Below are 15753 nucleotides of genomic sequence, written 5' to 3'. Positions count from 1 at the left end.
AAATTAGATTCTAACATGATATAATTATCATGGCTATTATACTCATATTTGGAATATGCCTGTTGAAAATCAAGGATATTAACAAGTGATTAAGTTAGAGTTGCTAGTAATTAAACTACAACATACAAGTAGCATGGATAATTTTCCAGGGGATTGTTGTGTACAACTTTTCATATTGTGTATTTCTTTCAGGCAATAAAAGAATAAACAGTTTTCTGCTGTACTAAAAGAGGAAGCTATCATGTCAGTTGTAGCAGGGAATAATTTGTTGGAAGGAACAAAATTTGGAATGAAATCTAACTAAATATATATCTGCAACTAAGATTTCCATTAAGCAGGGTTAAAATCTGTAGAAATTGTCCCTGAGTTTAATGATCCCATAAATAATCCTCTTTCAATTATTCGAGTCTTACATGAGTTCATAAAAGTTAATAATGTATCAAAAAACTTTGTGTGTTGTGTTACTTTTATAGTATTGATTTAGATAAAGATTAGCCTTAGTGGAGTCATGGGAAAGAGCTAGTGTGGCTGCTATTAGATCTCACACAGATATATCTGCTTCATCTAAATCGCCTTCACACTTCCACAAATTTGTCTCCATCAGATGTTATTTATTTCACTTTGCTTGGTTGTTAAGGTGGCTACATGTAAGTGTTTCCCTTTACATTTGGAGGTGATGGAAGTATGGTTCAGGAACAGATCTAGGGTAGAAGTAGGATATGAGGCAGTGCTGAAAAGTTGGAATGTTCACAGTCCTCTATCTCTTAATGTTTGTGTCTAAAGTTCACTTGTGAAAGAAAGTTTTTATGAAAACATTCAGTGAATCTTAAAAAAAAGCTTTTAAATATGGAATGGGAATTTGTATTATTCCTACATGAGTTCAAGATACATTGCTTCTATGAGGAAAAATAAATTTCTGGGAAACTGATGGGGCTACATCCATTGTTAGCCATGTTGATCTGTAAAGTGTGTGACTTTCAACTAGACTTTGGTAAGTTGGGCAAAGTTCTCCCTGAGGCTGTGTTACTTATCTGGGTGAAGGTATTTGGCCAGATTAATGCAGTGTTTCTCACAGTGTAATCCAGAGAAGTCCTGCATTAAAATGCATTAGTGTGCTTGATTAAATGGAGATGCATGGGCTCTACCTAAGATCTTCTAAATCAGAATCTATGGGCAATGCCTGAAGGTTAATTTTTAGGAAAATCTCTTGGCAATTCTTATGTTTATATATAAACTGGTTCTCTAACTTCAGTAAACATAAGAATTGCCAAGAGATTTTCCTAAAAATTATATATATATAATTTTTATTTATATATATATATATATAAAAGATTAGTTCTCTGTTCTCTCTTGCCAGGGCCAGATACCATTTGCATTCCTCCCATTTATCTTTAATCCTCTAAGGATGCACAAAGTAAGCTTCCATGTGTTTCTGAGTCGTTATTCTTCCTTTTAACCACCTTCATCCCTGAGCAGCTTGTCTTTGCTATTCATCCTCAGCACAGGATTGAAGGGTCAAGCCTGGGTGTATTGTTGCTCCCTCCATTGATGATATTTTCTAAGTATGTAACATTTAAAAACTTTTATTTTAATTTTATTTGAAAGATGAAGAGTTAAGGTATATGTAGAAAAAGAGAGAAATCTTCTATCTACTAGCTTAATCCCCCAAAGGCCATAACATCTTGGGCTGAGCCAGGCGAAAGCCAGAGTCCCAGAACTAAATCCAGGTTTTCCACATGGGAGTCAGGAACCCAACCACTTGACCCATAACCTGTTGCCTCTCATGGTGAACATTAGCAGAATATATAATTGGCAGTGTAGCCTGGACCTGAACCAGACACTCTGATACGAGGTGCAGGGGACCCAGTTGGCTTCTTACTGTTTGCACTAATTGAGCATGGTGCCTGGATAGTGAGATTGATAGAGCTCGGCAATATATCCCTGGAAATAGATTCCCTTGGCAGTCAATAGGACACTTTGGAAACTCATTTGAACCTGAGTACAGTCTGTAGTGTGAGGCTGTGCTAACATCTCATTGAATCTCTTCATCCTGTGGAGTGTTTCAGAATGGAAGGCTTCAAACACTTGGACCCAGAAGCTATTTCAGTGTTATTTTACATTTTTCTTTACAACATGGATACATAGATTTCCTTTAAAGGCCAGTTTGGGATACATTTATAAATTCTTCCTATATTACTCTTGATGAAGATGGTGGTAAATCTCACGAGTGGACATTAGCAATGTGTTTTCTTTAGGATCCTGATCCAATTGAAGACACCCTACTTCTTATCTACACAGTGGCTGAGAATAATAATAGTACTAGCTCATTGAGTTGTTGCATGAATTAACTGAGATAATTCATATAAAGCAATTAAAACAGTACTTGATGTGTAAGAATGACTCAATAAATCATCGTAATAGTAACTACCATTTTTGAGCATTTACAATGTAAGTTTCTGTTCTAATTGCTTTGCATGAGTCATCTTAGCAAATTGCCAAAGTCACAAAGTTCTACAGGAGCAGAGTGTGGTCTTGAGCCTAATCATACCCTAAAATTCTGTATTCTACTGCTTCTTTCACAAACATGGGTCATTATCTTACCACAATGTGATTGAAATGAATTTCTCATTTGATGCCTTGAGTTTATCTCCATTCACTTGGAAGGGCTAAATATGCTTCCTTCTCAGTTATTCAGAGGCTTTTCTTGGATCAAATAACTGCCACAGGAAGAGAGGGAATTAGAGGTAGGCCACTGATGCCCATTTTGTGTCAGATTGGGAGATAGTGTGAAAAATGAGAGGAAAAGTCTTCACAGGAACACCTGGGCAAGCGAGTTGGCTGGCTTTGTTCCTCAAACTCTGAGTAAATTCTCTGGCAGGATTTTTCTTCTCCATTGGTCATGTCATGTAGATTACCTTTTGCTGTGAACAAACAAACAAACAAACAAACAAAAACCACAACCACCTAATATCTGTACGGTACAAGCCCAGTGCGATCTCTGATCTCCATTCCCTTCTCCTATATTCCGCTGCCATTGAAGACTAAGTGGGCTCTCCCTGCTCTCATGACACTTTGTATACTTCCTGAAAATCTTGAATCAGAGGCTGCCTGGGAGTGCAGTCATTTGTGATTGCATCTAAAATACTGTTGGATCATGACCTGTAGAGTCAAATCTGGAGTTCCGTATCGGGAGGATATTTACTCTTGCAACCAATCCACTCATCCACACTTTCCCTAATATAATGGAAATAATAATAATAATGGAAATAAGACCTATGGAAAGCTGCAGTGAGAGGATGTGTGTGGTGTGCTTACTACCCTAGTCTGCAGAATAGTGAATATTCTATATTCATTAGCTGTTGTCATCTAAATTCTTTTTAATATATTTCAAGCTATGCCAAGACTGAGAGGATAGGATCTTTATTACCCAAACCACTTTGTTTTTTTTTTGTTGTTGTTGTTTTGTTTTTTTTGTTTTTTTTGTTTTTTTTTGACAGGCAGAGTGGACAGTGAGAGAGAGAGACAGACAGAAAGGTCTTCCTTTGCCGTTGGTTCACCCTCCAATGGCCGCCACGGCCGGCGCGCTGCGGCCGGCGCACCGCGCTGATCCGATGGCAGGAGCCAGGAGCCAGGTGCTTTTCCTGGTCTCCCATGGGGTGCAGGGCCCAAGCACTTGGGCCATCCTCCACTGCACTCCCTGGCCACAGCAGAGAGCTGGCCTGGAAGAGGGGCAACCGGGACAGAATCCGGCGCCCCAACCGGGACTAGAACCCGGTGTGCCGGCGCCGCAAGGTGGAGGATTAGCCTAGTGAGCCGCGGCGCCGGCCCAAACCACTTTGTACAAGGGTACTTCAAGTTGTGGACAAACTGAAGAAGAAAAATATAAAGCAAAATAGGAGCAAAAGGTAAGTTTATTTTTGTGCAAGAAATAATTGATATACACACACTTTTTCATAATACGTATGTTCTACATTTTGAAGATCAATGATATGCATGGATTTCAAGAAACTTTGTACTGCAAAACAATATTAAATATTGCTTAATTTATTTAACAATATTAAATATTGTTTAATTATATAGGAATATTGTTAATTCAATTTTAAATTGAATTTTAAATTTGTTTGTTTATTTGAAAGACAGATCTATATACCTACCCACATATCTACCTACCTTTGGTTCACTACCCAAAAGTCATCAACAGGTGGGGTTAGGCAAGGCCAAAACTAGGAGCTTGAAACTCTATGTACATCTCCCTCATGAGTATAATGGACTTTACTACTAGAGTCATGACCCCTTGCCTCTCAGGATTGTGTTTGTAGGAAATGAATGAGAAGTGGTGTAGTGAAGACTCAAACCTGGAACTCTGATCAGGAATGCAAGCTTCCTAAGCAGTAGCTTAACTGCGGTGACAGACATCCTCCCTCTAATTTGTTTATAAACATTTTGCAATACATTCATATTGTATCTGGACTGCAGATTTAACAAGTGAATAAAAGGTGAATAGTCACAAAGAAATGAGAGATGCTTAGATTTAGCCAGACCAATTAATTGAGACTCTGAGACAAGTACATAGAGAAAGCTAGTTCCCTTTCTTCTTCCCTTTTTATTACCACCCCCAGCAGGGAATTAGAAAGACACAAGTAGCTGGAAGCCCTTTGTTCTCTGCCTCAGTCCATCAAAGAGTAGCTTCATCTCTGCTTTGGAAGGAAACATTGTTTTCCTTCCAAAAGTCATATTTCTGAAAATGAAGCAGAAATGGGATCATTACTGCCAGTAACTGGTGATTTTGAATAAACTGCACTTTAGGGATATGCTCTAAAGTGCAAGAGTAAGGATGTCTCTAATTAAGTGTGTTCATTTTTCTGGGGACAGGCAAAGGATAACCTTAATGTGGCTGTGGTACTGTACAGGAGTCCCCAAATTTGTTTCTTTAAAAAGTGAGTCCTTGCCTTGCCTCTAACCCTCTCCATTTAGTTTCTTAAGAACACAAAACATGAAAAGGTTTTTTTTTTTAATGATTTATTCATTTGAAAGTCATTACAGAGAGAGAGGGAGAGAGAGAGCTAGAGAGATCTTATATCTGCTGGTTCGCTTCCCAAATAGCCCCAACAGCTTGGGACTGGGCCATGCTGAAGCCAAGAGAGGATCCAGGTGCTGCATCCAGGTTTCCCATGTGTGTGCAGGAGCCCAAGCACTTGGGCCATCTTCTGCTGCCACTTCCAGGTGCTGGATTGGAAGTAGAGCAGCTGGGAATTGAACCAGCACCCACTGCTGGCAGCAGTTTAACCCACTGTGCCACTGTGCTGGCCCCATCGGTTTTTATTTCTTTGTTTTGTAGTTGTAACTCATTGCTTTTTTCTCATGACCACCTCATACTCACCCCTTATGTTTCGGTGAGTCCACAATCTCATTAATCCAGAAGAACAACATTTCAAAAACTCACAGTGAGATGCTGGTTACGCATCCTGTTTGTTTTATTAAATGTTTCATGTATACCTGACTACTCTTAATTACTTTACATGAGAAATGTTTTGACTACTAGCTGATAGAATAAAAAAGAAAGAACGATCCAACATGGAAAGTGAGATACACAGCAGACCCATAGAATGGCAGATGTCCTAAACAGCACTCTGGCCTCAGAATCAGCCCTTAAGGCATGTGGATCCGGCTGAAATGCCCATGAGAGTATTTCAGGCATGGAAAGCCAAGACACTCTGGGGAAAAAAAAAAAAAAAAAAAAAAACCTAAATGAAAGATCTCTGCGAGTGAGATCCCAGTGGAAAGAACGGGTCATCAAAGAAGGAGGTACCTTTCTCTGAAGGGAGGAGAGAACTTCCACTTTGACCATGGCCTTGTCTAAATATGATCAGAGTCGGTGAACTCAGGGGGCTTCCATAGCCTTGGCAGCTCATGACAAGAGCCTAGGGTGATTACTGATGCCATAAACAAGAGTGTCAATTTGTTAAGTCAACAACAGGAGTCACTGTGCACTTACTCCTCATGTAGGATCTTTGTCCTTAGTGTGCTGTACATTGAGATTTAATGCTATAACTAGTACTCAAACAGTATTTTTCACTTTATGTTTCTGTGTGGGAGCAAACTGTTGAAATCTTTACTTAATGTATGCTAAACTGATCTTCTGTATATAAAGAGAATCGAAAATGAATCTTGATGTGAATGGAAGGGGAGAGGGAGTGGGAAAGGGGAGGGTTGCGGGTTGGAGGTTCGTTATGGGGGGGAAGCCATTATAATCCATAAGCCGTACTTTGGAAATTTATATTCATTAAATAAAAGTTAAAAAAAAAAGAAAATGGAGTAGCCAGGACTTGAACCCGTGCTCACATGGGATGCCAGCATTGCTGGCAGCAGCTTAACCCGCTGCACTACAGTGCTGGCCCCAGCCTGGCTTTGCTCTTGGCGCCGTCCATTTTTGCTGGGACTGGGCCACTTCCATGTCTTGGTAGTCATTGCTTCGGTGTTGCCGTGTCTTCCGGATCCTACTGGTAAAGCCATGTTTCATCTCCTGTTCTGAATCTTCAAGCAAATGATTCAGGATTTTGTTCCCACTTGTTTAAAATTTCCATGGAGAGCTCTGCTCTTGTGTGCAGTGCTCTGGGCCCACCAAGCAGAAAATCTACTCCACTTCAGTGTTTCATAACTGAGGAAGCTGAGCCTGTTGAGGGGTCTGTGGCATTCACAGCTGTGTCTGCTGCTAGTCAGCTGTCCTCTTCAACAAAGGAACAAAAAAAAAAAAAAGAAATGTTTTGACAGTCAGCCCCACTGATTTCTGATGCTGGGACACAGGTGATTTCCTAATTCTCCCCATCCTTTGTTTATTCACCTGTTAGAAGAGAAGGAAAATATTTACCTTCCCCAAGAAGTGGTTTTAAGAATGGAACATGGGCAAACCACTTGAACAGGTATTTTTCAAGAGAGGAAATTCAAATAGCGAACAGACACTTGAAAAAATGCTGAGGATCACTAGCCATCAGGGAAATGCAAATCAAAACCACCATGAGGTTTCATCTCACTCTAGTTAGAATGGCTCTCATACAGAAATCAACAAATGACAAATGCTGGTGAGAATGTAGGTAAAATGATACCCTAATCCACTTTTGGTGGGAATGCAAACTTGTGCAGCCACTGTGGAAGACAGTAGGTGATACCTCAGAAATCTGAATATAAACCTACTATATGATCCAATCATACCACTCCTGGGAATTTACCCAAACCAAAAGAAAACAGCATCTGAATGAGTTATCTGTACCCCCATGTCCATTGCAGCACACACAATAGCTAAATCGTGGAATCAATCCAGATGTCCATTAACTGTTGGTTGGATAAATAAATTATTGTATATATACACTATGGAGTACTACTCAGCTGTTAAAAAATGAAATCCTATCTTTTGTAACAAGGTGGATGCAACTGGAAATCATTTATAATTAGTGAAATAAGCAAGTCCCCAAAACACGGATAGCATATGTATTTCCTGATCTGAGGTAATTAATAGAGTACCTATCATGTACTATTTAGGAACAAAGTGGATATTCTGAGATTCAATGATTATTTACAGACCTTGTTTCTTTTGTTGAACAACAATGTGTTTGTTTTTTTCCTCTTCATACTATTTGTTGAACTATTTTACTTAGTCTAGGGTTAGCTATAGGATCATTAAGTAAACTGAAAACAGATCTTAATAAAAATTAAGAGTGGGAATGTGAGAGGGAGGAGGAAGTGTTGGAGCTGGGGGCAGGGGGAGGAGAAGGGAGTGAGGAGTATCCCATGTTCCTAAATCTGTATGAAATGCATGAAACTTGTATAACTTAAATAAAATTTTAAAAAAATAAAAAGAATGGGGAAGATCAGGCATGCAAGGAACTGCTTGGCAAAGCATAGGCTCTTGGAGATCGAGTATCATTTCAAAATACTATTGTGTCTGATCCTGACAAAATCCCTTGGGCAGGTGTAATGCATCTATTTTGAGGGATACCAGCCTGAGATTCAGTGTGTAAGTAACATGTATGTATTCAAAGATCTGGAGTTGGCCCTGAAGTCTCTTGCTTCTATTGAGTACTTCTAGCCTTTCTTTTTTTAAAAGAGAAGAAAAAGAAGAATGATATAGAATCAGAGTTTTAGGTGGAATCCAAGCTGTGACTCAAAGCTAACTGCCCTGTTCTTTCAGATGAAAACAGAGGAAGTGTGTGTGTCCCAAGGTAACTTCTCACTATCCAAACCAAAGTCTTTAAGACATTTGAGGCAAAGATCAAAGATGCCTTCTCGGATGCCTTCTTTGCCTTGTTTTCATTAGTTGCATTAGCTGGGACCACAGATCGCGTTCACATCAAACACAGAAGACAGAATGTAGCCAAGATGTTCCAAGGGGTAGCACTCAGGACTCACCTTGAAGAAAAACCAGTGGAATATGCCCTGCTGTGGATGCCTTCCTCAGTGCTCATGGGGCACCTCCTGAGAGGATGTGCGAAACCTCTCCAGGTCCAATAGCAGTCCCGGCTCTGTAGATAACAGGGAACTGGTTTCAACCAAATCAGTGACACCGTGCAGGAGGCTTTCTAGGGAGGGTGAGAGTATCAGGTTAGTCATTCTGCAACCATCATTGCCTCTAATACTTGATATTGGAGGACACCACAGTTGGCAAGATGGGCACACACCTTTTTCCTCATAGGCAGGGGATGAGAGCCTTAAAAATTCAAGAAGTAGTTGCTCTATAAAGAAGAAAACAAATAGACATGCAAGGTAGTGATAGTGCTATGGAGGAAAATAGCACCAGGTCAACACTAAGGTAGTGATTCCAGAGTCAGAAAATGGACGCTGTTTTACGAATGTGGTCAGCAAGGATTTCTCTGTGATGGGGAATTTGGCAATAAATCATAAAGAAAGTCATTTGTTTATGGGGAGATAAGGGATAGGAATTCAAATAGAGGGAACTGCAAGGGTAAGAGCCCAGGCGTATGAGGTAAAGTCTGGATGAAACCACGGGCTATGGGAAAGAGCAGCTTTAGCTCCCAGAGAATCCACAATGGTAACGTCCGGGCTCAATAGAAGATGATTCCTCTGGCCCTTTCCAGGCTCTCTGCTACACACATTTCTCAGTCCCAGGACATCTGTCTTCAATGTTAATACCAAGGATGTAACCACTGACATTCATTTACAGAGCAGGCTGAAGGGGTCTAGAGGGTCCCTGTGGGAGGAAAATACAGAAAAGCCCCTTTGAGACCGCAGGTGCTTTGTCAGAGTAATAGTTGGTGAACGAGCAGGAAGAAAAGTGCCTGAAGTCAGTTAACTAACTTGGAAACTTCTTATAGTCAAAGCTACTGGGGTTAATGGATTAATTATAATATCACAAGGCAGTTTGGGAGGTTCACTTTGGGAACAATATGCATTTCTGCGCTGATAAGTACTTGTGCCAGTGTTTGAATTATGAATTCATGTAAAACTTTGAAATAAAGAGAAGTAATCATGGGCTTTATGTTAAACAAATCAGCATTTGAATCTTGATGCCATCTTTTACCAGTGACATGATCTTGATCCCGCTGCTTAAACTCCCTGAAGCTGTATATCCTACTTAAATTTTATCTAATAGTGCTTGCTTTTAGAATGGTAGGAGGGGCAAAGCTGGAAAGCTTCTGGCACCCTCACTTGTTTAATGATCGGTGACCATTACTATCCTACAAGTCTCTGTATGCCACATCTAGGAAGTTTGAAGTGCTTCCATGTGGGTATTGGGAACGGCATTGAGATAAGAAAATTATGATTTCTATCCTTTGGAAACTGACCTTATTGAGAGAATGTATACCCAAGTAGATGTATTATCATCAGTGGGAGAAGTAGCATAAAACATTAAAAAGAGAGATTCCATTTAATTCTCATTGGGCAACTTGGTGCACCAACATGGTAAAGCATGGGTTTTCCAAAGAGACAAAAGTGCTTTGATCAGAACCCTGGGCATGGAGAAGCCCAGAATGTGTGTGAGAAAAGGTAACTGAGCTTACGGTAGAGAAAAAGACCTCTGAGCAGTTCTCAGCTGGTACCAGAGATCATGAGGAAACCAGGATTCCACTCAGAAGAATTCAGGTTTATCCATCAGGCAAGCAGGGAGCCAAGGAAGGTTGTGGATTCAGAGCATGGTAGCTTAGTGAATTTCAGGGTAATTAATCTTGCAAACATGAAAAGTACAAAGCATGGGTACACTTGGGATAAAAGCAGGAGCTAGTAGTGACTGAGCCACTCACTCTGTTCTAAATTACAGCCTAACAACGATGCAATGAGCTAGAAACCAGGTGCAGGGATGGCAAGTGGTCCTGGGTCTGAATCCAGGTGGTATGGCCCTGGGTTCCATTTCCTGATCCATTACACTTTAAACTGCCTGAGAATCCAGCCACAAATGAAGGAGATGCCTGTGGTTTACCATGCTTTGCCATTACCAACTCTGTACTCCCTCTGCTGCTTTTTCTCATCTGTGAAAGGGGAGATTTGAATCAGTGTCTGATGCTTCCCAGCTCTCTCTGGTTTCTTAGCTCCATTATTTTATTATGAGTCTGATCTATTTGAACAATGTCAGGAAGAAACAAAAACAGACACAGTTGTGCAAAATACAGAAAGAAACCCAGGCAAACACTTTTTTTTATTCCCAAACTTTTTCTGGCTCCAAATTTATGGACTTTTTTTTTTTTTTCTTAAGCATAGGTACACCTTGAAAAGTGTATCTGTTTTGGTGCATTGAGTGGTAATGAGCTAGTGCAAAAGAGGTAGCTACTGAACTCTACAAACTCCTGTACAAATATTGAGAATATGTACTAATTTCTCATACTTTTGAAACCCTGTGATAGTCACTGCTCAAACAAGAACATGAGTTCGCAGTGTTAGGATCGATCAGGCAACTCACTAAAAGCAAGTAAGTGCATATTCAACGACTCCCCTAAGCATCATTCTTGCTTTGCACTCAGCGAGCTGGGACAGCACACACACACACTCCCTGACTAGTGAGCCATGTTCCTGAAAAGGCAGAAGCCAAGCAGTCACCGCACCTCTGGGCATTCTCAGACTTTTCCTCCCATTTCAAGATGCGGTGCTCCGGCCCGGGTCTGCAGCGCCAGCCCAGCCCTTGGTTACTTTACGTTGTTTCCACGGCAACTGCCCAGCCCCGCGGAGCCACCGGTGACAGTGTGCGCGGAGTCCCGGGGCCGCCGAGCCTCCTGAGCCACGCGCGTCGTGTCCTCGGTCCTCGGGACTCTTCTGGCGACCCCGCGGGTCTCGGGGTGATCTGCGCCTCACTTCGCGAGCGGCTGTCTCTGTAAGCCAGATGACCAGGAAGCCGATCTGTGACAGAGGCGACTGGAATCCGAATCCGCTGCCACTTCTGGCCTTTGCTACAGCAGACAGGATGGAATGCATTTTCCCTCGCTCACGCCCTTTCGCTAAGCCTCTCCATCGCCCTCCGCTCCGTTCCTTTTCTCTCCTCTCCTCCTCCTCCTCCTCCTCCTCTTCCTCCTCCACTCCCCCCTCCTCCTCTCTCCTCTCTCTCGCCCTCTCCTCCTCCCCTTCTCCGGCAGTAGCCTTCTTAATGTAGTTTAATGGCTTTACAAAGAAAGCCAGGCAGAAGAGCACTTCTCAGTGGCTGTGGTCGGACCATGACCTAGCTGACCATGAACTTGGAAGGGCTTGAAATGATAGCAGTTCTGATCGTCATTGTGCTTTTTGTTAAATTATTGGAACAGTTTGGGCTGATTGAAGCAGGTTTAGAAGGTAAGGGAGTGCTTTTTAGCGACTTCTAAAAATTCTCTGTTTTGCAGTAAAAATTTCTTGAAGCAGATATAAGAGGCACCTGAAATGGTTTCAGAGGAATGCTGCTCTGGGGTGGACATGCAGCGAGGCAGGATTTTCGGGGCAGGAAAGATTAGTAAAATAAACTTTTTTGTCAGTTGCAGTGATGTTTTCACAGCAAAGGAACATTGAAACTGTGAGAAACACTTTGAATCAAAATGTTAGAACCAAACCTGAAGAAATTAAGAGTTTATAATGGCTGTATCTGCTTATATTGAGAGCATTCAGCCTATACTGATGTGAGATTATTTAATCTAATATCCCTGTTTATTGCATCAGCAAATTGTTTTTGGATGTGTTCTGAGGTGCACTCCTGTCATTGCTAGCTATGGAATTGCATTACTCAAATTGAGATGGGCACACATTTGTAATCTCTGTAGTTTAAGATGCAAGCCTAAGAATGACAGACTTTTTATAAGGTGATCTCGGGAAGCATTTATATTGTCTATTATCCATACTAACAGAGAGTCTAAGGGGAAAAGTCTCCAATTCATAGGACAGATTTTAACGTAGATTCCAAATAGCCAATTGATTTTCTAGTGTTGCTGTTTATGTCTATTAGAAGCTTGTTGTCCTCTTTTTTCTTTGTAGAATTAAGGTATGTGCTTGCCTGTGTTTTTTCCCCCTGAGTTAAATATTCCTCTGGTGATCCTCGTCAATTGGGTTGTTATTTTCTTACTGCTCAGAACACCGTTGGAAGTCTGTTTGTACACAGCCAGTTCTGGTTTCTGTAAAGTTGGCAGAACAATTCATAAAAGCATCCCTGGGTGATATTTGACATAGCCATGTTTTGATATTCTTCTTGATTCCAATTTTAAAATTTCTTCAGAAAAAATGAAAATACATCATAAAGTATTTACATAAACAACTCATGTGGTCCCCTAGAGAATGGCTGTCACACTGTGTCATAAGTAAGATTGCCTTTACCGACAGCAAGCATCACATTAAAGTAAGTGTGTCACTCTGATGTAGGTTACCAGAAACCTACATTTCTCACTCAAGTGGAAGAGGGGAGGGGGCAGGGTTTGTTAAAGTAATTTTAGAGGAAGTTTGAAAAATGTTTCAGTAGCCTTCTCTGGGGGTGCATTTGTTGTTGCTCTGGGGGAAAAAAAAAAGGATGGATTCTGAAGACTGGACATGGTCACTGCTTTTTTTTTGAAATTGACTTTGTCTTGTACCTTGTCATGAAGCCAGTTACTTGGTTCAGCTTCTTTGTACATCAGCGGGTGTTGTTTTAAGTGGCAAATGTGATTGGGACGTCCCAGTTTAATGTACTGATTTCTCTTCTTTTTGAGATTGACAGTTACATGGAAGAGTGTCAGAATTTCTGTCTCTGTTAAGGGACTTGTTTTATTTCATAGAAGGTGTGTGGCCATTCTTTAATCTCTTATGTTGAGGGGCTTTTACTCTGGATGGAGTGGTAAAGCCTACTCTAGTATTGGTTTTGTTTGTTGCGTGGGAAAAAAATTCATTCTCCCACATGAGAATGTGTGTTTCCTTCTTCTAAGAGCTGCTAACCTTTATGAAATACTTCTTTTTCCTTTTTTTATTACTTTCATTCCAAATTGCATTTATTTGTATGAAGTGTTCCTTTCTGGTATTTTCTATTTTACAATATCAGCATTTTCCAGGCAAGGTTTGTAGTGTTACTCTGAAAACAATGTGTTCTCTCATAAACTTCAGTATAAATTCAAGTCTGATTTCTGATTTGTTCTAAGTGTTTTTTATGGTAAAATGCTGATAAACACATTTAGGAAGAATTATATTTAATATGTAAAAGTTGTTATAACTAGAAAGTGATAGTGGTTTCCATTCTAAAGTCTGTACAAGACTTATCTCCAAAGTGAATTCTAGAGTCAAAAAACTGCAAAACCAAATTTAAGTTGGCTGCTTTCTTTGCTGCTGGAGATAGAACACAAATAGATAGATTCACTATAGTTTAAATCTATAGATCCAAACCTGTGTCCTCTAAAATTGCAGTCTAATTTTAATTGTTGAAAAGGATAAACAATGTGCATCTTCATAGATTTTCTGAAACTTTATTAAAGAAGCAAACACTGATGGTCACTTCATTCAGATTAATTTTTGCATATGAGTTCCCTTCTTCTCCCTCTTCTTTCTCATCTCTGTGCATGTGTCCTATTAAAGACTTTGAGTAGAAAAATGTGAACCTATGTTAAAGTCTTATTAGTATGATTTTGATTTTTTCTAAATATTTAAGCCTTTTCTTCAAACTTTGTAGCACTGAGTATCATTCAGATTGTAGTTTTTCTTTTTTGTATTATTATATATGCAAATCCATTATGTTGTGGTCTGAAGGGCATATAAAACAATGTTTGCATAATATAGTTACTATCTTGCTTGCAATGTTTGTAGAATAAATGTACTTCGAAATAAATGGGTGATGTAATTTCTGAAATATTGTATTTTCTTATCTCTGAGTCCTTTGAGTCCCCATTCCTTGCAAAAGACTAGAGACTGGGACTGTGAGTGTCCTGGGTCCTTTGTCCAAGTCTGCTTATGATAGGCATAAATACATAATGCTACACACAGATCTATGTCAAATATTTGTAAATACAATAGTTACATTTAGCTGGTGACCTCCTTTCAAATGAGAAGCAAAACAATAGTCCTAGTACAGCTCCTTCTGCCTCCTGTGCCACTGTCTTGCTTCCTAACCTTGGATAATTCGTTCACCCTCCTTAGTTATCTGAATGAGAAAGATGAACTGAATACTCTCCATGGAACATTTCTGTTTGTAAAGTCTATGTGTCTATTAGGTAATTAAAATCAATTTGATAGTTTATATTTCATGAAATAGGTTTCAGTGGCCAACTTTGGAAGTGACATGCAATGTAACTGTCAGACAATCTTTCCCCCCTTTCCATGGTGGGTTACTTCATCAGACCTCGGGCATTATGCATCGTATTTCAAGAGAACAGAAATGTCCTTTCCTGTAGCTAGAATTTGACATTTGGGACTGTTATTTCAGGCATCTTTGTGACTTAGTTCTCAAAACTTACATGGTGTTCCCATAAAAAATAAGCCCATCATATTATTAGTGAGTGGTTTTTGTAACTTGCTTATACCCCCAAAAGTTTCAATTTTAAGAGAAGTTAACTTAACAGGTCAGTGGGCCTGTTAATAGTGTTAACCTGAGCAAAGTTTTAAGGGTGGTATACAATGTCAGTGGCCAGGTTTTAAACTCACAAGCTCTCTCTACTTGGTGAGGAGTTCAGGAAGCTCCATAGTTATACTAGTTGGGACTACTCCCCTAACACCTCACAAGAAATTGCCTCTTTTCCAACTATTCAAAACAAAGTGATTGTTCTGGTCACAGGTTCTAGGGAGCAGCGAATCAAGAATTTAATGGCAAAGTTATTTCATTATCTCTATTTGCAAGGTAGGACTGTGGAAATACCTACTTTTCATCCAAGTATATAATAAGTTATGTTGAAGTAGTTAATGAAGAAAGAACCATCCTTCTACCAACCTTAATAAAAGGCAAAAATTTTTCAAAAATGCATTAATGCGTGACTTAAAATAATCAATTTTATTGCTAATTGTCCTTGACAATAAGGACAAAAGGAAACCAACTGACAGGCGCTTTTTAGAATAAGAGGTTATTTTTTTTTTAATTTACTCTGCTCACTTTATTTAGTAGATATCTGTGATACTGTAATACTAGCTTCTTCAAGAGGACCAAACAAGATTGTTAGCTGTATGCTCAGAGATGGAATTTTGCAACCCAAGTTTTTCATTTTCCTGTGCTGTTGAGAGAAGGGTGGAGTTGCTGGTATGTTAGTAAACTGGATCAACTGGAAAACAACACTGACTATGTGTCTGGACCACAATGCCTGCTGAAGAGCAAGAGGCTAGAGATGACTGGGAGGGGCTGTTACTTCAATC

The 15753-nt window shown here is 39.9% G+C and overlaps 1 protein-coding gene across 4 annotated transcripts in view; it reads left to right on the top strand.

Moving 5' to 3' along the window:
- Positions 1 to 15753, top strand: part of KCNIP4 (potassium voltage-gated channel interacting protein 4) — a 1213489-nt gene that overhangs the window by 631848 nt on the left and 565888 nt on the right. Inside the window, exon 1 of one of the 4 annotated variants that reach the window (XM_002709375.5) lies at positions 6216 to 11766. The exons of the other annotated variants lie outside the window; for them this stretch is intronic. Coding sequence (XP_002709421.1) covers positions 11667 to 11766 — 100 coding nt within the window. The 5' untranslated portion in view covers positions 6216 to 11666. Of the gene's footprint in view, positions 1 to 6215; positions 11767 to 15753 lie in introns of those variants that run through there. 4 annotated transcript variants of the gene reach the window in all.

The sequence above is a fragment of the Oryctolagus cuniculus genome, chromosome 2 (genome assembly GCF_964237555.1).
Source record: "Oryctolagus cuniculus chromosome 2, mOryCun1.1, whole genome shotgun sequence".
NCBI classification, from domain to species: Eukaryota; Metazoa; Chordata; class Mammalia; order Lagomorpha; family Leporidae; genus Oryctolagus; species Oryctolagus cuniculus.
The sequence above is the reverse complement of the archived record's forward strand: the minus strand, read 5'-3'. Positions and strand labels throughout refer to the sequence as shown.